This window comes from Sinohyriopsis cumingii, unplaced genomic scaffold, assembly GCF_028554795.1.
Source record: "Sinohyriopsis cumingii isolate HCF-2022 unplaced genomic scaffold, ASM2855479v2 utg000379l, whole genome shotgun sequence".
Classification (NCBI taxonomy): domain Eukaryota; kingdom Metazoa; phylum Mollusca; class Bivalvia; order Unionida; family Unionidae; genus Sinohyriopsis; species Sinohyriopsis cumingii.
The window spans coordinates 589,576-613,536 of NW_028315894.1; the positions used below are offsets into that span (position 1 = coordinate 589,576).

The following is a 23,961-nucleotide window of genomic DNA, read 5'->3' on the forward strand; positions in this document are numbered from 1 at the left end:
CCAGTTGTCAATTTTAGCAACAAGTTCAAAGTCTTCCCACGGTTACGAACCATCGTAGGTCGCTGGCCTCACTAATGGCTTTTGAACATTCCTGTTCCCACTGGTGTTTGCAACATTTACTAGACTTCTAAGGTTTCCCTGAATTTGGCTCTCTAGTGCCTCACATTCCCACTCTAGCTTCTTTATTTTCTCCACCTGCGACCTACTTTGCACATTAAATGTAGGAGTTGAGGTCTGTAATGTTGTACCCAAACCTGTGTCTGGATTTCTCCGATGTCCAAAATAATTGCTGGGGTATCAAGCCCTCCTTCCGCCATTTGTTTCATTTTTACATGATGAATAGTAATTGTCTGAATCTGCATAAATCCAAAGCGTAATCCTCACTGATATCACCGTGATTTAAATCCTAGAGTCAACTTTAAGAAAATCACTCTCCAAAAGAGATACACTGGGTGCAATAGATTCCGTTGCCGACATACTAAAGCAAACCCACAACAGATATATCCTATTAGTGAAATTTCATCCTGTTGATTTATCACAATTGCGCACAACACCACAGACAGAATAATCAACTAAGAATGAAAGTATCCCACCGCTGCCACCAAAATTTGTAACGTGATGGGTTCAGAAATAAATTCATAAAATAATTCTGCTCTTTACATGTTTATTTACAATATACACGATGTACACTCCTTTAGCCTTATGTTGTATTACACAAGGAAACCCCTACTTTCCTGTAGAGTTCCAATCTAACTATCCCCTAGAACAGAGAGAGAGAAAATGTAATTAATCCTTTCACACTGAAAGCTACGAAACCTCCCCTCTCTCAAGTTTGCGAATCTTATTAGAACCACTTTCCCAGTCCACACTTCGGTCTAGTTAAAACCTGACACTTGACACATGAAAGCAGATAAGAGTTCTTACTCCCTAGGATCACTGCCCTCAAACAGACAGTTCCGTTAAAATTAACTGTTCTAATTATTTCAACCAGTGTTATAGGGAAAACATAACTGCCGCTATCACTGTAGCATCACACTCCCAGGTATCCAATTTCATCACAATATATATATATATATATATATATATATATATATATATATATATATATATATATATATATATATATATATATATATGGAGAGAGAGAGAGAGAGTGAGAGAAAAAGAGAGATATGTATATGTATACAGAAACATAGAGATAGAGAGAGAACGAAAGAGAAAGTGAGAGAGAATTAAATAAATTATTCAGTAGGACAAACTCTTCCCAACAAAATGAATACATTAAGTACAAGATTATAAAGACTGACAAGCATTTCAAATATAAAGGTAACACATGTACAATCGTAAATAGATAGTCAACATAATACGCTAGTTACAATGTGACTTTACATCTTGACAGAACATTAATAACAAGGATTTATTGAACAACTGCAACGTAGTTAGGCTGCATTTAATAGACAGGACATCACCACATGAAATAAATATGATTTCATTTATTATATTATTTGAAAGTCAGCTCAGAAACAATTGTTATATATCACTTGTAACGTTGGGATTGTTCCAACCGAATCCTGTATAAATGCACAGTTGACTTTATGTATTTATCAAAGGTTCCATCGAATAGGGTACCTCTTTTACAAATTTCAGGCGATCCAAGGAAATCGCTTCAGATGCATCAGTTGAGTCTGAAACGCAAATATGTATTCGGTGTAAATTCATGTATACGTCTTCGTCTTAGTGATGCCTTTTCGGCCTCAAACCATAGAGGAGTGAAATATGGGTAACGAATGATGAAACAGTAATAAAATAATAGTATAATGTAGATAGCATTTCGAGGAAAGTGCCCATACGAGCTGTTATAAAGTAAAGAGGGCCCCTGTACATTATAGCGCTGTTTAAAATTGTAATTAGCCAAAACAGGGCTAATGAAAACGACTTTATCAAAAAGATATATAGTTATCCAGTCAACACGCAAATTCAATCGCCTGCACTGATCTATTCAGAGTATACTGTTGCTCAACTCAAGCATGACTTCCACATTGTACGGAAAAAATATTATACGTATTATTTTAAACTTTCTCTATTGCCTCGGAAAGTAGCGCACTATAAACACTGAACCTCGTCCTTTTCGCAAACGGAGCATGGAAATAAGCGTGTCGTATAAACAATCGAAATGACAATCCAGCGAGAGGTATTTAAAATATTTAATATCTTTACAGTTGATCTAAGTCATTATTCTGCTTTAATTAACATTACTACCGATCATACAATTCTCTCTCTCTCTCTCTCTCTCTCTCTCTCTCTCTCTCTTTTTCTTGATATGTTCGGTTTGACTTAACGTATACTTTACTTTATAGGTCCAGATACATCGTCGTATGAAGCAATATATATAGCTTATATGCAAATATTTAAAAGATAGTTTGCTGCCATTTAAAGTTAGTGAAGCGTCAACAGCGTATTTAGATATTAGACGATCTCCACTGTTTACCGTATTATATTAATATCTGCAGCTTCCAATAATCTGGACCAAAGTCTCTACACATTTAATACCGACGCATATGAAAACATACACTTTGAAAATATGCTCGTATTGACACAATTCACATAAAAATATAGATTAGATCAACAATGTAATATTACATTCTTTCACAACGAAGACAGATATGTATAAACTATTTATGTCAAACAACTATTCATAACTTTATAATACACGTCCGTTCCAGTCAGGGAAGTGCTTGATTGATTTTTTCGTATACGATGATTATTTGTTTACTGTTTTCTCTGACGAATACAGAGATATTAAACAGGGTTCAATACATATGTAACAGTTATCAATTTAACATTCTCATGAAAGTAAGAAAGGTGGGATTTAGTTTCCATTTCTGAAACTGCAGATATGTTTCTTAATAAATAATATGTACAATTTCTTAATATTACATTATGCATACATTACTTAATGCAAATATCAGAAATATCAGCGGATAAAGCTACAATACCGCACTCATCTTGTACAGACGGTATATATAATAAATATTTCTTATTGTGACTATCTGAAAACATCGATCAGTGTGTGTTTGTTTGTTCCAAAGTTAAGAAATATTCCTTGAGAGTTCAAAAGAAAGATTGAATATGTGACCCTGTTAATCTATCAGCACAATAACTACTGACAAGAATCCATTCTTTAATATCATTCCACTGAAAAGGAAACTGAATAAGATATCCCTAAGTATTCTCGTGTTTTTGGACTGGTGAGTCAGGTTAGAGTCTGAAACCGTGAACTAAAATAAACCAGGCTGGCGGTCTTATTACCATAACATTATCAATTAAAGAATCATTTGAGAGCTTATTAAATTATCAGGTGGGTAATACATTTATAATAGCCTCTGTTATACATATGAAATTTGGAAATAAACACAGGTTGCAATAACGTTGAAAGTCATTCTATGAAATGTAATTGAAGTCTGAGTGATTCTAAATAATACTCATTTGACGTTTTCGACTCTTCATCACAAACTATTATTTATCAAATTCATTCCGTGTTTGTTTGTTTTCAAAGTCGGCTTTCATTCCAGATTAGCTCAAGAAGTTACGCAGTAGATCCAAATTATTATAAAAAGAAGTATCATTAGCTAGTACAGATGTAAAATTGCCAACGTGCTGACTTATCAGATATTTGGAATGTTATAAGTTCAGGTGTGTTGATTACTTTATAAGATAACACTGCAAAGTGTGTTAATGTATAATTAATATATGCGGTTAGTGTAGGATCTAACTTCATATTCAATTGGAGAAACAAGTTTGAAAAATGTACATTATTCCGCACACAACGAATACACAATAATTGAAGCTATAATGTTTATTTGTTAGTTTTGCATTTTTATAATTATTGCTATTGTCACGGAATTGTATAAATCCTTTTGTTTATTAAATACATGTACTCGGGTTTCGTTTTTCTGTACAACGATACACGAGGGTGATAATGTATAGTGCACAAAGATTTCGAAATAGTGAGTTCGGTTCATCCTATGCCGTACTAGCTTTCGATGGGAAGAACCGAATACTTCCAGCGCACAGACGATGTATTGCGGCATCGTCTGTATATAAATATCTCACCGTAGGACTAAATCTTTACATTACGGAACGTTTTGTTAGTGCACAGCCTACTTTAAGGACTTGTACATCCTTAGCTGCAAAGGTATGTTAGTCATTTATTTATTTCTTGTGTATAAGTTATAACTATTGTACTACCACGTTTTATTTTTGGATATTTTCTATGTAGCTTAGTAATGTAGTATCATGCAAATATCTTGTATTCTTATTTGTGACTTAGCAAGAGATTTATATTAGCAATATAAAGTTGCAATTTTAAGACACGTTTAATACCGTACGATTCTTATCGGGGACGGTTTAGGTTCACTTCTGAACTTATGTATTGCTTTGTTATTGTGCTGTTAAGGTAATCTGTATAGCTTACCCTATTTAACGTCATTACGTTTTATAGTTTATGCCCGTGTCATGCATAGTACACGGTGTTAGATGTAGTTTTAGCTGACCAGACTGATCGGAGTCGCAGCGGTATAGCTGATTGGAGTGACCAGGGTGATCAAAGTGATAACCAGAGTGTTCAGAGTGATCGTGGTTATCGGAGTCGACGTGGTACCAGCTGTAGAGCTAACCATAGAAGTTGACCGTAGCAGCTGTGAAGCTGAACCATAGCAGCCGTAGAGCTGAGTAAAGTGTTGCTGGTCGAGTAGTAGGTGATCGGGCGTTGCTGACCGAGATTGGTGGGCGCTGGTTGCTAGATCGACCGTCCTGGAATACTTACTGCTTGATTGACCAGTGTGACTGGTAGCCTAGAGTGCTCGTTACAGAGTGTGTAAATACAGATATGTAACTTTTTAGCAATGAGCTAATTTTGGGGGGTTTGTAATACCCAGTGTGTTTTTGGGATTGTAAATATATTTTGTACATCTGTACCATAATTTCATCATTTTTACTATTTGAGTAACAAAAACCTCATTTTCACTATTTGACTGCATACATTTTTACTATGTGAGTAAAACACATGATTCTTTGGTTGTGAAATTACTATTAATCAGAAACCCTTTATCCTTGTACTGTGTAAGGTCATTTATTTGTATTTTCATTATTAAGTTCGTGCGGATTATGTTAATTGATCCAATATTTGGATATTATATACGCACACGTTAATCATAATATTTTCTCATTCAAGTCATTCATCATTAAATATTGTATTTGTATCACGATCAAATGTGTTCTGTCGCGAATCCTTTAATTCAACACGGTTATCTTGTTACAGTGATTATTAAATAGTTGCAAACTATGTTCAACGTAGTTTAAATAATTTTGTCGGAATATCTTCTTGAGTTTCAGTCTAATAGTAAATGCGTTATGAGCAATCGTTATATATCCAACCTGAAGGTTTGTGCTTAAACATATATTTGACTCTTCTAAACGTACTGCAATCTTCGTATACATTTGCTCAGCATTGTGTAAGATGTTTTTGTACACAAATGTTAGCTTCATCAATGTTGGAGCAGGTGCTATTTTCCCTGAAACCCATGCGAACGTGGCAGTTGAAAAATAATACCGCTAAAATGCTAAGAATCACAGTTTAAGAAATTCGCAGATTACATGACCTATCCATAAACCATGATCATTGCTGGGAAGAAGTATGATACTATGTTGTGGGTGCATTAACGTAATATTCTTGTTTACGAAGCATTCATTCTACCAAGTCTAATTACTCACAGATATCAATATAAGTATATCGATTAATTTTTTAAACAAATCAAATCAGTTAGGTCTGCTAGTATAAACTGAATCAAGCGAAGTGATAAATGGGGAAACGGCTAAAGTAATAATCAAACATAGAACATTTCTTTAGATACCCTTCGCCACATTATGCGATATATTTCAAGATGGTATATCTCCCCTGAAAGTAGTAAATGCAAACACATGAGATAGACTGAAGAAGAAGCAATGTGTTTTTTAGTTTAATTTCTTTACTGTTATAAAATAGCGTGGCTTCGACTTATTTTTGTAATTCGATTTTATATCCTTTATTTACATTTTCATTTTCTGATATCATGTCGAACATATTTAGCACTGCATCATGTTAAATTTGCTGGAAGAATGGTTTTAAACTCTCATTTACTCTTTTAATAAGCTTTGTGACAATTTAAGAAGCTTAAAACCAGATGTACTTAATTCAGTCGGACACTATGAAAACTTTTGCATCAAATATCGTGTATTTCAGGGGAGATATACCATCACATAACATAGAACGAACGGAAGAAACGTACCATGTGTAGTTCTGACATTGTGCAGGACAAAATAAAAAATCAGTATATGCATAAAATAAGAACTTTACTATGAAAAGGCAAAAGGTCCATCCTAAGGAATGTGAATAATTCCAAGGAGAGCCAATAGAGAACATTAGACTTTTACATTTTCCTGTTAAGTTAGTAAGTGAAAGATGATATTTTTGGTAGATATTATGCTTTTCAAAACGTCCATCTGATTTCTTAGTAATCGATTTATCAATTGATTAGAAAAGGCAACAAAACAAAATATTCTAGTATGATCATTAATTTAGGGACATATGTATGTATGTATGTATGTATGTATGTATGTATGTATGTATGCATGCATGCATGTATGTATGTATGTATGTATGTATGTATGTATGTATGTATGTATGTATGTATGTATGTATGTATGTATGTATGCATGTATGTATCCAAATATGCATGCATCTCATGTTAGTGTGTCTCACTTTATATGCTTTTGCTTATTTACTTACAGGTATGATATGATTCTGGGTGAAAGCATTTTGTTGGAATTCTCCAACAATGGTATCGTCCTTCACCTGTAATTAAAAATTAAAGTAATTACCATATATATATATATATATATATATATATATATATATATATATATATATATATATATATATATATATATATATATATATATATATATATATATATATATATATATATATAAAGTATGTATGTATGCATACATATATCGGGCCTAATATACTATTATTCCACCACTGATATGTGCCTGTAAGGAAAGCTCTATTTCTTTTAAATACGATGGGATCAACTGAACATTCAAACAGTTATTGTAAGATCTTACTTTTGTTCACAAAATATTAAATCCAAATGAACGCTCATTGATTTTATTGCACTAAAATAGCTGCAATTAATATAAAAATCATTCATAAAATAGAACTAAAATATAATTGATTATTTTTGCATTTTTCTTATACCATTTGGCAGCTACTTACTAATCTTCCCATGCATCCAGAGAGCACCACATATACAAAGAAAACCAAGCATAATTGTATTGATCAAAGGAAGGTACACATTTGTTATGACTAATTCAGTGCCTTCCACTTGTGCAGATGTCGGAGCTAGAAAATAGGAATGTAATTTTTAAATAAAAAAGGATATTGTTTTCAATTGTTAAGACCTGTGGTACATTTGACGGATACCGCATGCGTTCAAAGAGTAAAATGATAGATTGTTGCTATTCTCAAAATTATTCACTAATTCATTTAGAAAATACTAATAAATGCATGAACTAAAATAGACATGAATCATATTTGAAGACTGGTTATGAAACATTAATCAAGAGTCAGAGATTATTAAGAAGATGCCTCAAGATATATTGATTACGCTTTCAGCTACAATGTCCTCTGCTGATAAAAAAAGAGTTTAAGGGGTCATGAAATATGAATGACACAAAATTAGAGAGCTTAATTTAATATTTCAGTGACCTTTTGTTAAACGTGTAAGGTTTATATGGAGTTGCATTTGATCTTATAATGCATACAGGTGATTTTGTATACATTATTGTGAGCTATTAGATCCTTTAATCTTTCACAAGAAAGAATGAGCTACACCGAAGACACAATATGTCAACCGATACTAAACTCTCATAAAACAATAATAATTGTATTAAAGTAGGTAATGTTGTTTAAAATCTAAATTAACAACAATGAAATATGCAAATATACAGTAGCAGACACTATAACGACCTGCCTGATGGACTGGTGCAGAATAATTCTAGAATTAAGTTCCTTGTACTGAAATATGACATACTGGCCGGAATAGGGTTCTAACCCGTAAAACACATATTCTGAATCAAAACTAACATCCAAGCCAATATATGAAAGTGAAACATACTACTGCCATGTACCACTCTTTACGGACCTCTCCGGTGGCCAGTAGTCATGGGTTCGATTCCCGGTCGGGTCATACCAAAGGCTTGCAAAAATAGCAATAAGAGCTGCCTCGCTTGGCGCTCAGCATTAAGAGGCTAGTGTTAGGACTAGTAGGACTGGTGTCAGGATAATGTGACTGGGTGGGACATCATGCTACACGTCTGCGGCATGACGCCCCAGTGCTTGACATCACTATAAACTATCACACTGCAGATTTAGTAGCTATATGACTTAAAAATTGTTAAAACTACGTTAAAAATCCAAATCACACACACACTCTTTACGATGCAGTGACATGTAAATTTGCGTCAGTGTAAGGTGGATAAAAGGTTTCATTTTCTTGATAAAATAGGGTCAAAGATACGATATATAACTGGCAAATAGGAGAAACTAAAAACGTCCCTCAAGCGTGAACATTATGTCACAGAGAGCGTTACAAGCGAATACCTAAATGTACCAAGGTTACTGACTCGTAAGCAATGTTTGAAAAGCCCACAGGCAGCTAAATTTAGGTACTACTGAGTTATTTCCCTCGAGACTAACCCTCGTAAACGTTTTCATCTGTTGGTGACAATTGTGTATGGAACGAATAATTGAAATACAATTTTGAATGGACTTAAACCATATTTCAATGACCTAGTGTCAGTATGGTAAAATTACTCTCTTTGCGATACTTCCAAATATCAAGTTTCAAAAGTGTAGGTGTAAGAGGGTCCAGGATAACGATAGTGTAACGAGCAAATGGCTGAAAATAAAACAGTGACTCAAGCGTGAGTTTGAATCACGGTGACCTGATATTATTATGATTCAGTTCACTCTTAGAGCTGCATCACACGCCAGTTTTCACGAATATTGGTGATAAACCATTAAAGAAATTCACGGTATATTAAACGCGTAACCAACTAACCTATGAACACACAAACACTGACACACACAAATTCACGAATAGATGAGCCAACGAACAAAGAAAACGTTAATTCCGGTAGCAAGGGAGTTGGAGGTGAGGGTACAACAACTGGAAAAGAAAGAAAAAGAAATAATATGTTAAGAAACACGCGAATAGGGCATTTCATTGCATGTGATTGTTCTTAAGTGGCATTTGCTGGGTTTTACAATTTTACGCTGGTGATGCTCATAATACATTTCTTTATCTTTTTTGATTTCGCCGAGCGCGTGCAAAACATATAATAATTATCTACTGAAAAGAAACAGTAAGATTATTTCGATTGTATTTTAAGCTATCATTAATTTGAATTAAGTCAATGTATAAATGTAAGAAGAAATACAGGAAGATATAGATTGATCGGAGCTATATTTTTGCGGTGGTCTGGTCGTAAAGACGTTTCAGTTTAATAATTTGAGAGGCAGTTTTGACCACTTTCGTGGTTGTTTGAATTCATTGTTCAGAGCAAATTGTTACTGGACCGTTGCCACTTAGGAAAATGTGGCAAGATGAGAACTGGATGAGAGTTCATTGACACAGTCACGGTGGAAGCCGCCAAAGAGAAATTTTACCATTAGAAGATTAATACAGTTTATAATACAGTGTTTTGGTTTTCTAAACGTAAATGTAAAGTGTTTTAAAAAGAAAGTGAGAAAAAGTCATCGTTTTCTCTCTTGACCAAATCATAAACATAAACATAATGTGGGTCATACAATCTGTTTCAGAATAGACTCTTTAGGTTAGACGCCAAAAGAGTGCCCTTTAATAGCCTTTCTGTTCTACCTTCCAGTCCAACATTTATAAGGGACCTCGTCCAGTAGAACTATATGTGTATTTGGATCTGGCCTTAACTATTCAAATGAAAGCCCCATATCGGACAGGTGAATCTATATCACAGGTTTAGACGATTACAATTTATTCCGGAACTCTTATCGACTGTGAAAAACAATAACATATTGATGGACATTTATTTCTTTTTCAATGTCACGATATTTTCAAATGTGCCATAATATTCTGTACTAGTTTAAAAATAAAAACAAACGAACAAAACACTTTTATAAGTTAATCACGAAATACACCTGGTCAGAATATCGTTAAACACCTGTTATATATAACACCCCAAGTAACTAACCTGTATGTTCGGGCACATTTCTGTTTCGAGTAGCGTTTTCAGTCAGATCACTAGTGTTCCTGCTTTGAGTGGCGTTTTCGATCCGATTGATCGGGTCCCTAATAGGGACACATAACTTCTGTGGATCGTTTTTCAAGCATTTGATGGCCGGTCCCTTTATACAGCAAAATGATGAGTTAATCTCTAAGCTACAACCATCGGTCTGAAACACAGCAATTTTAATTGGCTTACAAAGTACTCTTTGATTGAATATGTCATAAGTAGACAACACAATTTTACGTGAAAATATCCGTATATGTAAAATAAGCTAACATGGGCCCTATGGCATTTTTATTCTAGGAAATATGAGTATATATATGTGTGCATCTATGTACAGCAAATCTAGTTGCTACTGCATTACCTTTTTGCTATGGTGTACCTTTATCGTTTGTTAATATACATAACGCGAATTGTTTTCAATTTTATATATCCTCTTCTTTTTTCACGTCTATATTAATTAGGAAGGGTTTTTTTCTTCCTGGAGGTTTTGCTCAATTCATTTTTAGATTTTTCGAATATATATATACTGTTAGCAGGTACCATAAATCACTATTCTGCCTCAGTGCCGTAAATTGTTACTACATACAAACTGAAAATCTAATAATTGCGTAGATATTAAATTTTAAAAAATTACAGAGATGTATTGCGATATTAATATATTTCTAAAACATATAAAATATAAATGCGAACTATTATATCCGTAATATACATTTTATATACACACACACACACACATATATATATATGTGTGTGTGTGCAGACACGAATTAAACATTATCTAACTTGTATGATAGTATCATTTGTATTAAATATTAATTCTGATTGCCATTATCAAGCATTATCCTGTATAATCGATTCCATTTGACATATATATATATATATATATATATATATATATATATATATATATATATATATATATATATATATATATATATATATGCTGTGTGTGTGTGTGTTAAACCAATTTATTGAGAACTTCATTCAGTGTCATGTAACTTTATGACTTGTACCGAAAGAATACGCGGTAATTTGGCGATCTTTATCTTATGTCTTAATACAGATTTTACATGTTACAACTTTACTGGTTGACGTACATTGTAATATACTCAGTGGCTAGCGTACAGACAGAAGAAGGATAACTATAATCAGTCCAGATGAAAAAGAAATCACGCGCCGTGTAGACATGTTCCATAAATTGTTTGCGATTTGTGGAAGTTTGGTGTATGATAAAAAAAATATTGACAAAACATCTACATCGAAAGTCATATCAGAGATATATGATTAAAATATTTATTTAAGAACAATAAGGTATAACCACATTTCCATATTTTTACCACAACATTAATAGTTTGTCCACGGCTCCACTCTGGTGATATTGGCAGTATGTCACAAGTACACCATTGCTGTATCGTTACTTCTTCAAGTAGGAACCATGATGAAGGAAAATAAAAATAGTGTTCGTTAGTATTACGCTAATGTTATTTAATATGTGTAAAATAAGGAATATATTCAAGTGTACCTATCTATAGTATGTATATTATGACATATATGTGGCAGGTCATATCATCAAGTATACTGAAAAGTCTTGGGCAAAATGCAAAGTTTTCAATCGTATATTAGTTGCATTTAATCTGCATATACTTTTTGTATACATTTGCAATATTTAATATATCTTGAATGCTATCATTTGGCTAGGTGCAGTAAAAGACAAATGTTATTTAAAGTTGGTACAGTAGCTTCATTAAGTTGTAACTCGTATCAATTGCCCCTTCAGACCAGCATCAGTTGCTGTTTTAAGCAATGACTAGAGTCAACACTAATGACTAGTGGATAATCACGTTGAAATATTTTTATTGCACTCATTTGTTACGATTATGTCAATTATAATGTATTCCCATCATGTACACCCAAATTAACTATTTGATGAGGTTCAGAATAATTTCAGACATCAGGAGGACGATAAATTAAAGGGAGACTGAGAAAGCTGATTAGATATTTTCTGGAAGGCATTACCCATACCTATGACATTCAACCAGATTGATTGCGTACTGGAGCTTTCTTCCCAGGCAATAACAGGATATAGGGTGTAGCTTCCTGTGTCTTTGGAAGAGACATTTTCCAGCAAGATTCCAGAGTCGCCAGTTTTAACTATTCTCCCCTCGTATTTATGATCTACGTGTAAACCATTTTTCACAGACCTATATGCAATTAGTTTTTCATTGTTAAAGCGCCATTGGAACTGTCGTATGTCTTCATTGTCTTCCTTCACATATTCCCAGGTCAAATTTGCAGTCTCGCCTACACACTTGTCAATTTGTGACGGTACATTGATCCATCTTATTCCTATATTTCAAATAACATAAAAAGCAATTGCTACGAAATAAAACTGATAAATTGTTATGATTTGACACATAAAACGTCCAGATTGTCACCGCGAATAAATATAATTAGAAGCTTAATAAATTATGAATAAAACACACAAATCTATGAGGAGCAAAATGCAGACTAAAATAACCGATATTGTATAGGCAAATCACCTTTCAAGCTTTAAGATATCCTATTTCATGTTTTTATTAATTGTATAGATGAAAAATCATATTAATGCAGTATTGCTACTAACCTCACATCGCGATGGAGGGAACTCATAACTGATTTTCTTTTTGCAACATTAAAGTCCAAACAAACAGACAAATATAAGTATTAAAATGATTTTCGTTTCTTTAAGATGCTATGCCTCTTTCTCTATAAGTGTCATTTTGATCATTGTTCATAATTAAGCTAAATGTTATTTGTTTTCTCGCAAAACCTTGGAAAAAGTACTCGATATTAAAATAAAAATAATGAACGATCCACACGAGATGTTTTTTTATTGATTTCTGATAAACTTGGCTTTGTTAGAGAATCTAAAAAGTTGTATGAGAAATTATATCAAGCAAACAATATTTGCATTATCATTGCAATGTGTACAAATTCTAAATCTAATAATACAAACGTATTATGTGTATCTTGAAGAGTAAGCTGAGTCTTTATTCCAGAATCAATGTCTTGTCAAAGTCATTCAAACGAATAACTCATTAAATGTTTCGCACCTTTATGAGCAGCTAAATATGTGTAATTTGTTCCATTTTCTGAGGAAATACAAAAATAGGCACTCTTTTTACCTTTGTGAGTAATTTTGCCTTCTTTTAAATTGGGACTTTGGAGAAGCTGGCATTGTTCTGCCTGAACTGACTTTGCTACTGACACATTTAAATCAGATAAAAAATGTATTGCCGAGCAAATTAGGACGGAAATATTATTCCTGATCTTTTCAATCAGAAACATGAGCATGCGGGAATACTGACGTCCATTCAAAAGCATCCGCCTACTTCATTTTTGCGACTCTGTAAGACGTATAGCTAACGAGACATAAAACGACAATGACAAACACAAGGCATTGAATGCATCTTACATATAACCAGTGAATAGATTGATTATAAACATGCTCGAAGAAAGGATTTAAAATGATCGTAAAGAGTGACGGAAACATATATTTGACGATTATCGAGTATCGAAGCTACACTAATAATAATTGTGCGACTAAATGACTTATTTAAATAAATTAATACAGCTTCTCTCTCATTTAGGATCATAACATCTTGTGATCCCAAAACTATTTATATAAACAACTTGCAGATTATTTAAAACTGTCACTTCGCTGTCTTTAAATATATTATTTGTTATTTATATTTGATTTATATTTTGCACTTAGTTTTGTTCATGGTTGTAATTTGTAACATGTTTACATAGCTAAATTTTGTTCATGATTTTAAGTTGTTAACAACATGTTTACGTCAAGGTCAGTCTTGTTTACGGTTAATAAAGGTTTCTCCTTTTAAAACCGTCACATATTTGTACATTATAAATCAAGTGAAAATGCGCTAAAATATGGATATGATACACAGTTAATTCATTCTTGTTTAAGATCTGTATGGTGGAGTACATTTGGGATCAGAGTTCACAGCTGTGTGGTTGACATTTGACACAATACAAGAGGAATTATGTATTTTAAATATACAGATTTCTGATCATACTTATCAGCTATTTGAATACTAAAGTTGTGCTGGCTTGCGGTTTTGAAGTACTCATATGAAATTGAGATGGTGTTTGTAACCAAACAGCAGCCGAGAGGAAGACTTATTGAGAAATAAATGTTGTGAGTATAGGAATATTCATCGGCTGAACGGGCAGCACTTTCTTACGTTTCCACCTTTAATTCATCGAGGACGTTGTTAATGTCACTGTGGATGCAATTCTTTAACACTTCAGCTAATACGAGCTGTCTTGCAATCTTGATCAACCTTCTTAGCTGTAAAATAGTTATTGCCACTTACAAATTCAATATGGGTCTGTTCAGTTGATCTTCTACAATTCGCATGCTTTCGTAGTTATGCCTCAGGTACCAACTAATAATCCTTTAAGATATATTTCTTAACCAAATCGTGATAGGCATTTTGTTTTACAAACTGAGAAGTGTAGACTTCACTCATCTGCCAATGAGCACGCTTTGTATAAATACAGTCTAACGGTCTTTTTGCAATTTCAGTTTTTCAGCAATTTGCTCAAAATGAGAAAACTATTGATCTGCTTCTTTTTCTTTAAAAGTGAGTACTAGCCTAATATTTCTGATTATATCACTACGTGAACTTGTGTGCAAAAGGGAAGAATAAGTTCACTCTGCCAATTCCAATTATTTCAATCTAAATTGTATTTCCCGTTCCTTTCTCTTGATTTGTATGTCTCTTTACTCTCTCTCTCTCTCTCTTTTTTTCTCTTTCTAACTTGCTCTCTCTCTCTCTCTCTCTCTCTCTCTCTCTCTCTCGCACACTCTACTTCTCTCTGCCTCCCCCTCTTCTTTTCCCATCACTGAGTTTGTATTTCGCTCTCTTTCCTCTGCATTTGAATTGTTTAATTCGTACGCTGATGAATGTTTAATAATTATTCCACCGGGTCTTTTTTGTATAATTCTGTAAACGTTATATGAGGACCAGGTGCAGGGTTACCAAAATTTTATATCTCTTGTATGGTTAAAAAGGACTTCGATTCCGAAAAAGTCACTCTAGCCCTTCCTGGGTGAGATTTTAAATAAACTTCACCACTTTAGATGACATTGACTGTGAAAGCTTGTTCTGCCATTAAAAATTTCATAAATATGTGAAATTAAATTACAAGTGAAATTCAAGTACGAAGTGAACGTAACTATCAAAAGAAATTCTATCATCTTTTACATATTTAACGACATTCGTAAGTGAGTGCTCCCAATTTTATATTACGAGACCTTATGGTCTTTAAGTAACCGAACAGAACGAAACCAAAAGGTATATGAAAACTCCACAGATTTAGAGGTCCAGCTACACATATGTACAGTTTATTCTGCACATCATATCCACCATGTTATCTTCCTTTAAGGTTATAGGTAAGTTCATCTTCACAAAGACGAGACATGTATGATTATATTAATAAATTGAAATTGTTCTCTGCAAAGGTAATTTTTGTAGCAACGAAATATATATAACGTCAAACTTGTTGTCGGGTGTACTGGGTGCGATGAGTCATAACTTTACATGAATTTGTAAGTGCAAACTATGTGCAATAATATATATATATATATATATATATATATATATATATATATATATATATATATATATATATATATATATATATATAAGTATACTTTACTATTACACTATATTAGGATTCTGATAAAGTCAAAATATGACTAGTACACTAGTCAACAGTGCATTCAGTCCTGATAACAGATAGAAACAATGAATGGCATATTATAGGTTCATGTGTACTATATGAAGATATGCTCATCAAACAGTATATATACTGTCAACAAGATTAACTGTTCATTTTTCAATAGATACTAGTCACTTGTATTAAGAAATAAATGTTTTAATATGTCATTGTAAAACGAGAAATTTGCAGAAGAGCAAACAAAGGTGATAAGTACTCTTCTAATAAGTGGCGAAGCTCAGTGTACATTCTGAAACAATATATGTATTGCCAGCGGCGAATAAACTGGCTTATGCTGAGCCTTTTCTTTTTCCATGATTGGCGAAAATTTATATTGTTAAATAATACAAGGTTAGCATTTATGAGTTATCACACAATATACCCTTCCATGCCCATATTAATTATATACGATATTTTTTTCTTCAAAATGTAATTTCAAATGTAAATTTAAACATTTTACTCATATTTACTATCTTACTGACATTTTTCATCGCTGCCTCACTAGGCGTTCAGCAATAAGAGGTTATTGTTAGGAGTGGTCGGTCTTGTGTCACAATAATTGGACTGGGTGGGACATGAAGATAAGTGTCTGCTGCATGCTGTTCCGATGCTAGACATCATTATAACCTTCCACATTGCAGACATCGTAGTGATACGTTAAAAATCCAAATCACACGCAAACACTCACACAACCCCCACTCACACACATATATGTTTCTTCAAGATACCAAAATACCTGCAAATCTCGTATATCATTTTCTATAAATTTCTCACATTGTCGCATTAGCGTCTCTGTCATTTTTATATTGTTTCGTTAGAAACTCTGATCTGCTTATATGCCAAAAGACACAGACAATAATCTTACCCTCCGTCAGATCGGTTCCAAAACTCAAGGCAAGAACCACGATAAAACAGAAAGTAAAATTCAAATTCCACAGCTTATTTCTGAAACAAAAACGGAGATAGTGCTGTTATCAGGCAAATAATTAATCTGTGTGTAACATTTAATCTTAAAATAGAGTCACATCTGTATAAAAGAGACAATTCTAGAATTTTTTTTTATTTTTGAATTTTTTTTGGTGTTGTTCTAAAAGTCGGTACGTGTATGAAGTTTTTCCTTAAGTGCATATTTGTACAAAAATTCACATAGCAGCCTTGATTTGAAAAGAAGCGCACATATTAATGGAACGTTTAACTTTTGTTTGTGCTAGCCGTAATATTTGTTCCAAAAACTATATAGTCTACAAATGCAAAGATTAAGAGGATAAAGGGAAAGTAGAATACCTTTAACTTTAACGAAGTTCTTTCTTGATTTGCTGTTTCGTTACACGTGATTAGCAACACAAAAGTTAGCAAAGTGTTATCATAACCAAATATCTTATAAAATAAAGCTTGTTTCCTTGTCATACTTGAATTAATATTCTGAATATTTGACCTCTAAAACTACATATTAACAATTGCTATACCACACTCCATCTAATGTTATTCAACATTCAAAACAAGACAAACCTGTATGTCTCTGATGTCATTTTGTTACAGTAAATTTAGAAATCCGAGGGCGAGTATCTTCAATCCAATTAAAGTCAAATGCAGTTGATTCAGATTCTGCTCTCTTCCATTACTTCAATAAATTTTATCCAAAGAGGTTTCTTGTGTCCTGTGGAATTAAACTTGCAATAGTATATGATATGTTCTTCCTCCAAACTGTACGTCCTCATAAGACAAATAAATACACGAACAATACGGTTTCGCCCCCACTGAATGCATGGTTTTAAACAGGTATAAACATTGTTTTGGTGATGTATTAAAGAACCAGTTTGTTCCTCATCTGCTTGACAGAACCGTATATATCAAAATCTAATACCAACTGCATTTAAAACAAAATATTTTCTACCTAAATCAATCAAATCAAGAGTTTATATATATATATATATATACATAAACATATATATATATATATATATATATATATATATATATATATATATATATATATATATATATATATATATATATATGTATATATATATATACATATATATATAAACATACATAAATGTATATATATGTGTGTGTGTGGTTGTGATCATATATAATTTAATTTATATTTCATTACATGCTACTGTAATGTAACACTGTATGTTGGACTTGAACTTGTCCAAAATTGAACTCATTTCTGCTTGACCTGATTGACGGTTATTATGTTATTCTGTGTAAACAACTAATACATAGTTAAATTTTTCATTCTGTGTATGATCTTAATATCAGGATCATTATAAATAGAAGAAGTCAATGTGTTTATTTGGGTATATGTTTCGGAATTTTATGAATATTATCCAGATTATGGTTTATATTTTGTAAATATTATGTCATCTTAGAGGGTTATTTTCCATTAGGTAATGGGATTTTTGAGCATTTGCTAATTGTGAGCTGAGATCAAGTAGAGTAGTGTATAATCTTGCAGCTGAGAGGAATATTTCATTCGTTCTTTAAGTCGTTGCACAATCAAATTGTATTTTATGTTGAGTGGAGATATTTGGGGGCTGAATATTTTTTTCTTCAAATTACTGAATTCATACGATTATTTTCTCTGGAAATGCAAATGTGCTCCGAAAAAATCTTAGATAGAGACATTCTATGTAATATATAGTTAATTAAAATTGGAAATATTTTACTTTGATTCAGCAAAAGACTGCTGACACATCAGTACTTAATAAGCTGCCACATACACGTCATCGCCTTTCGTTTGGGGGTTTATTCTGGACGTTTGCTGGATTGTATTCAGGACTTGAGATTACCTGTACTTGTGTCTGTAATGTTTGGACTATTTTGGGACTTAGTCTAATTTTACTTTGTATTCTAGACAAATAAATTATTTGTTGAATTTTACAAAGTTTGTTGCCTTTCACTCTTCTTTGTTTCTTCTTTTTAGACATTAAACTCATAACAGAAAATTGGGTACTAAGCCCGGATGCGAATTTCTCTAAAATATTTCAGAAAACATTTTTTGGAAATTTAAAGTGAACGTGTTTTATAATTCTCAAAATCTCAGTTATTATGCCACAGTTTAGAAATATTTAGTGAAACCAGCATGCTTTTACAATATTATTTAAAGCAGAGAACTTTGTTTTGAATCCTATCCATGAATGGCTGGAAAATTTTGAAACTGAAAGTACAGCTAAAATAGTTGGAATTAAACATAAGACAGGTTCAGTTTCATATATAAATGATAAAAATGCAAATGCAAAGAGAGAGGAAAGTTAGAGAAATGCAGTTTGAGAAAGAGAAAGATGAACGAAAAATGCAATTTGAGAAAGAGACAGTACAGAGAGAAAGACAATAGCAGAAAAAAAGAAGATAGGCTATTGTAAATGCAATTAGAAAAGAACACTATTGAATTTCAAATTAGATTAAAAATAATACAGCTGGCGAGTGGAAACCTCTCCCACACTTTTGATGTTTTCAGAAATATCAATTTAGCATCTCCTTTTCCGGAAAAAGAAATAGATAATAGTTTGTTTTCTTTGAGGAAATCGCAGCAATTTTGAAGTGACCAAGAGAAAACAAAACTTTATAATTACTTTGTATACTTACTTGCAAAGCTCGTGACATTTGCGTTTTACTGCTACTGCAGCAGATTGCTGATAATGATGTGGTCAAGGAATATATATTTAATAGTTATGAGTTGGTACGTGAGGCATATTGACAAGTTCGTAGGAATTCTAGAAAACCAACTGAGTAGACTTATGTCGAATTTGCATGGGAAAAAGCACGACAATTTGATAAATTGTGCCCTTCTAAAAAGTTTAATAAAGATTTCAAAAATCTTAGACAACTCATATTAGTTGAAGAGTTAAAGAACTGTGTCCGTAGTGACGTTAAAACTTATCTCGACGAGCATAAGGTCGAAACTTTATCAAATGCTGCTCGTACTGCTGACGAGTATACCTTATCTCAAAGTTTCGTTTGCATGTCAGTATTTCACTCAGCAGTCCTCTTGTAAAAAAAATGTTTCAGCCTAAAATGAGCCTTTCCACGCCTCATCTGGCACAACTTTTAGAAATCATGTTTCTGATAAGATTGATCAAACGTCCTTATCTTTTCCTACCTGTATCTATTGTTACAGTTTGAAAAAGCAACATAATCAAATCAGATCTATTCAAAATGCCCTTATTTCTAAAATTAGGTCACGGTCATGTATCGAAAACAATTCATTTGTTAGCTCGATCACACCCAAATCTGATTTTGTTATGGAGAATTATGAACCATTCATGTCGACGGGTTTTATATCACCCATGGGTGATTCGGCTAACCTTATCCCTATTACAAAATTAAGGGATACAGGAGCTTCTCAGAGTCTTTTATTATCAGGTACATTGCCTATTCTGAGAAGTCTTATTGTAATGAGAGCGTTTTTATTCGGAGAGTAGAGTGCGGCGTTGTTAATATTCCTCTCCATTGTGTAACTTTATTCAAACTTAGTAGCAGGACCCGTGACAGTAGGAACCGTTGAGTGCATTCCTTTCTGTCAAGGAATTGACGTGGATATAAGGTTGTGGCTAAACGACTTGTAACTGACAAGCCTCATTTGGATCAGAAAGCTGATCCTATTGAAAAGGAAATCCCCGATTTATACCCAGCTTGTACAGTTACTAGAGCTATGGCAAAAAAGCTCTTAAGTATTCCTTTAGCTGACACGTCTATTGGTCTGGCGTTTGATAAGATCATTTTGCTTCTCGTTTGGACTGATCAGAAGGCATTGATTACATAAATCTTCTTTTAACTACTCATTGTCCTTATTTTAATTAGGGCGACGATCTCCTGTTTGTTTTAGAGAGCCATTAGTGCAACTGAATCCACAGGAGTACCTAGTCGTTACTTTGTTAAAATAGGTTTCTCATGAGACAATGGAGACCACCTGTGGTACCTGCAGGTGACGGGTGATAAGTGAAATATAGTGTAGTTCCAAAATCGTACTGACGGAATTCTTTGTTTCCCCCTATGAAGCTCCTTTCGCCAGTCATTTATTGATCAATAACACTCATTAGAAGGTCTTGAACTACTTTTATTGGCTAAAAATTAAAGGTGATGTTTGGAAATACTGCAGACCTTGTCACACTATTCAAGTGATAGAAAAATGAAATCTGAAGATATCTAAGTCTCATTTGCAACGCATTCCTAAATTTGCCTAACGATTCAGCAAATTAATGGCAGATTGCGTCGGCCCCCTACCAAAGTCCAAGTCAGGCAACATATACTTGTTGACCATAATGTGTCAGTCAACAAGATTGTTAGAGGCAATTCCTTTAAATAATATTAAAACTAAAACAAAGGTAAAAGCTTTGATGAAGTGTGTTACTCAGTTTGGCCTTCCCAAATCTGTCCAACCTGATCAAGAGTCAAATTTTATGTCTAGATTTTTTCAGCACGTTATGTACAAATTAGGTATTTAACAATTCATTTCTTCTGCCTATCACTCTGAGAGTAATGAGGCTTTAGAAAGATTTCGTCAAACTTTGCAAAATATGATTCGGTCATACTGTTTTAATGTTTTGATACGGAAAAGACGGGACAAAGGCGTTGGTTTACTATTGTTTGCTGCTTTGGAATCAGTTATAGAATCTTAAAGAATCAGTCACTTTGAACTAGTTTTTGGGCATACTGTGCGTAGACCATTGACGCTGTTAAATATAAACTTCACTCTAATGAAGATATAGAAATTAATCTTCTAGATTACGTTTCCAATTTTAAGTATAAGTTGTCAATGGATTGTGAGGTTACAAGAACTAAGCTGCACTCTACTCTGTCACAAAATTAAATTAAACTATGATACAAATGCAAAGGAAACAGAAATTCGGGCTGGTGATAGAGTTCTGGCACTCTTGGCCATGCCACAAAATCTCTTCAGGCTATGTATTATGGTCCTTACACAGTTGAAAAGATAGTAAATGATTTAATTATATCACAAATACCCCTGGGAGGCGAACACAGAATCAACTTTGCTATATAAATATCTTTAAGGAGTATGTGGATAGAGATAGCCAGATTAATCATGCAATGTTCTTAGCTGTACCTGTCCAACACACTGAGGATTTAATCGATGGAATGCAATCGGACTCTATTGACTTTGGAGTAACAAATCTTCGGAATTCAGAGATTATGACTAATCTGGAACATACATTTTTACATTTCCAACAACAAGAAAAGAATGAAGTAAAACAGTTATTATTTGAATATGAGTACTTATCTCCAGATGTTTCTCCAAGAATAAATAATATCTCCCATGACGATGAAAGTGTAAATTACACACCTGTGAAATAATACCCGTACATCATGAACCTTCTCAAACGGGAGTGTTTTATAAAGGAAATTCAGTATTTCTTGGATAATTATTTCATATAACCGAGCAAACCTGATTTGAGTTCACAATGTATACTTTTTTGAAACCAGATATTACGTTCCACATGTACACTGATTATAGAAAGGTGAACAGTGTGACTAAATCAGATTCATTTCCATTACCAAGAATGGATGACTGCTTTGATACAATTTAAAACGCAAAGTATATCACCATATTTGACCTTCTGAAAGGATTTTGCCAAATTCCACTGTTGGAAGGGGAAGGAAATTTCGGCATTCGTGACTCAAGAAGGACTTTATCAATAAAACGTGTTACCATTTGGGATGAAGGGTTCACCTATTACATTTCAATGTTTGATTAATATGATTACATATGGTCTAGATAATTATGATGCTTACGTCGATATTGTCATCATCTACAACAGCACCTGGAAATATCACTTAGCGACAATTATGAAATTATTTGACAGACTATACGTGGTGCAAATTTGACAACCAATTTATCTGAAAGTGAGATTCGCCGTGCTTGTGCTACATTTATAAGACATATTGTGGGACATGGGAAGGTTAAACCTATAGATGATGAGGCCAAGACTGTCTCTGAATTCCATGTGGCTATCAGGCAAAAAGCAACTGATGCAATTTTGGGAGATGGTTGGATACTATTAGAAATTTTGTTCAAATTTTTTAATATTTGCTGAACTTACAGCAAATTGTTTGAGCAAGAAATCCAAATTCCATTTGTCTGAAAACTGTCAGAAGGTTTTTGATAAGTTAAAGGTCATACTAAAGAGCGAACCAGTTCTTGCAGAACAACAATTCAGTCAATAATTTAAAATGTCTGTAGAAGCAAATGATGTTGGGTTGGTGTAGTATTAATTCAAAAAGACAATAATGGTTCAGATCATCCAGTGTGCTACCTTTTGTAAGAAAATAATAAAGCATTAGACAAATTATTGCACAATCAACAAGAAAGTGTTGGCTCTGCTATTGGCATTGCAATACTTCTGAAGTCCATATTAGTTCAGCTCCTCCGATTATTGAGTTTTGTGATCATAAACCCCTACTAACATCGACAAGACAAAAAAAACCAAATATTAGAGATAATTAAGGTCGAGTTTGGTGTTATTGGAATACAGTATTGACATTTGGCACATAAAGGGAAAATACAATTTAATAACATTCATTTTCACGTGCATGGAAATATATTGTTTAATGTTTATTTTGTGTCATTCATAAGATTTTATCTTTTGTAAGTTTTGAATCCCAAGTATATTTGACAATAGTAATAACAAAGCTTTATTAAGTAAATCTTTCTTTTCATTTATGAGGGGAAGTGTTATGTATGTTTCTTTTGCATTGCTCGTTATTTAGCTTTTGTAATATTTGTTTGACTCCATTACATGCGATTGTATTTTAACATTGTATGTTGGGCTTGACCTTTTC

General features: G+C 33.1%; 1 protein-coding gene across 6 annotated transcripts in view; it reads right to left on the reverse strand.

The window, feature by feature from the left end:
• Window positions 1-647: 647 nt before the first annotated feature.
• The window catches only part of LOC149774203 (uncharacterized), a 51,537-nt gene continuing 28,223 nt past the window's right edge, over window positions 648-23,961 (reverse strand). For 4 of the 6 annotated variants that reach the window (XM_089945599.1, XM_089945598.1, XM_089945597.1 and 1 more), the window contains exons 2-10: window positions 17,665-17,812; window positions 17,021-17,100; window positions 12,394-12,717; window positions 11,709-11,791; window positions 10,333-10,534; window positions 9,165-9,272; window positions 7,319-7,444; window positions 6,827-6,892; window positions 648-1,685 (exon numbers count right to left, since the gene is read on the reverse strand). In XM_089945599.1, the coding sequence (XP_089801725.1) occupies window positions 1,594-1,685; window positions 6,827-6,892; window positions 7,319-7,444; window positions 9,165-9,272; window positions 10,333-10,534; window positions 11,709-11,791; window positions 12,394-12,717; window positions 17,021-17,100; window positions 17,665-17,684 (1,101 nt within the window). In that variant the 5' untranslated portion in view covers window positions 17,685-17,812 and the 3' untranslated portion in view covers window positions 648-1,593. The remainder of the gene's footprint in view (window positions 1,686-6,826; window positions 6,893-7,318; window positions 7,445-9,164; window positions 9,273-10,332; window positions 10,535-11,708; window positions 11,792-12,393; window positions 12,718-17,020; window positions 17,101-17,664; window positions 17,813-23,961) is intronic. The other 2 variants (XM_089945603.1, XM_089945601.1) reach the window with 2 other exon arrangements.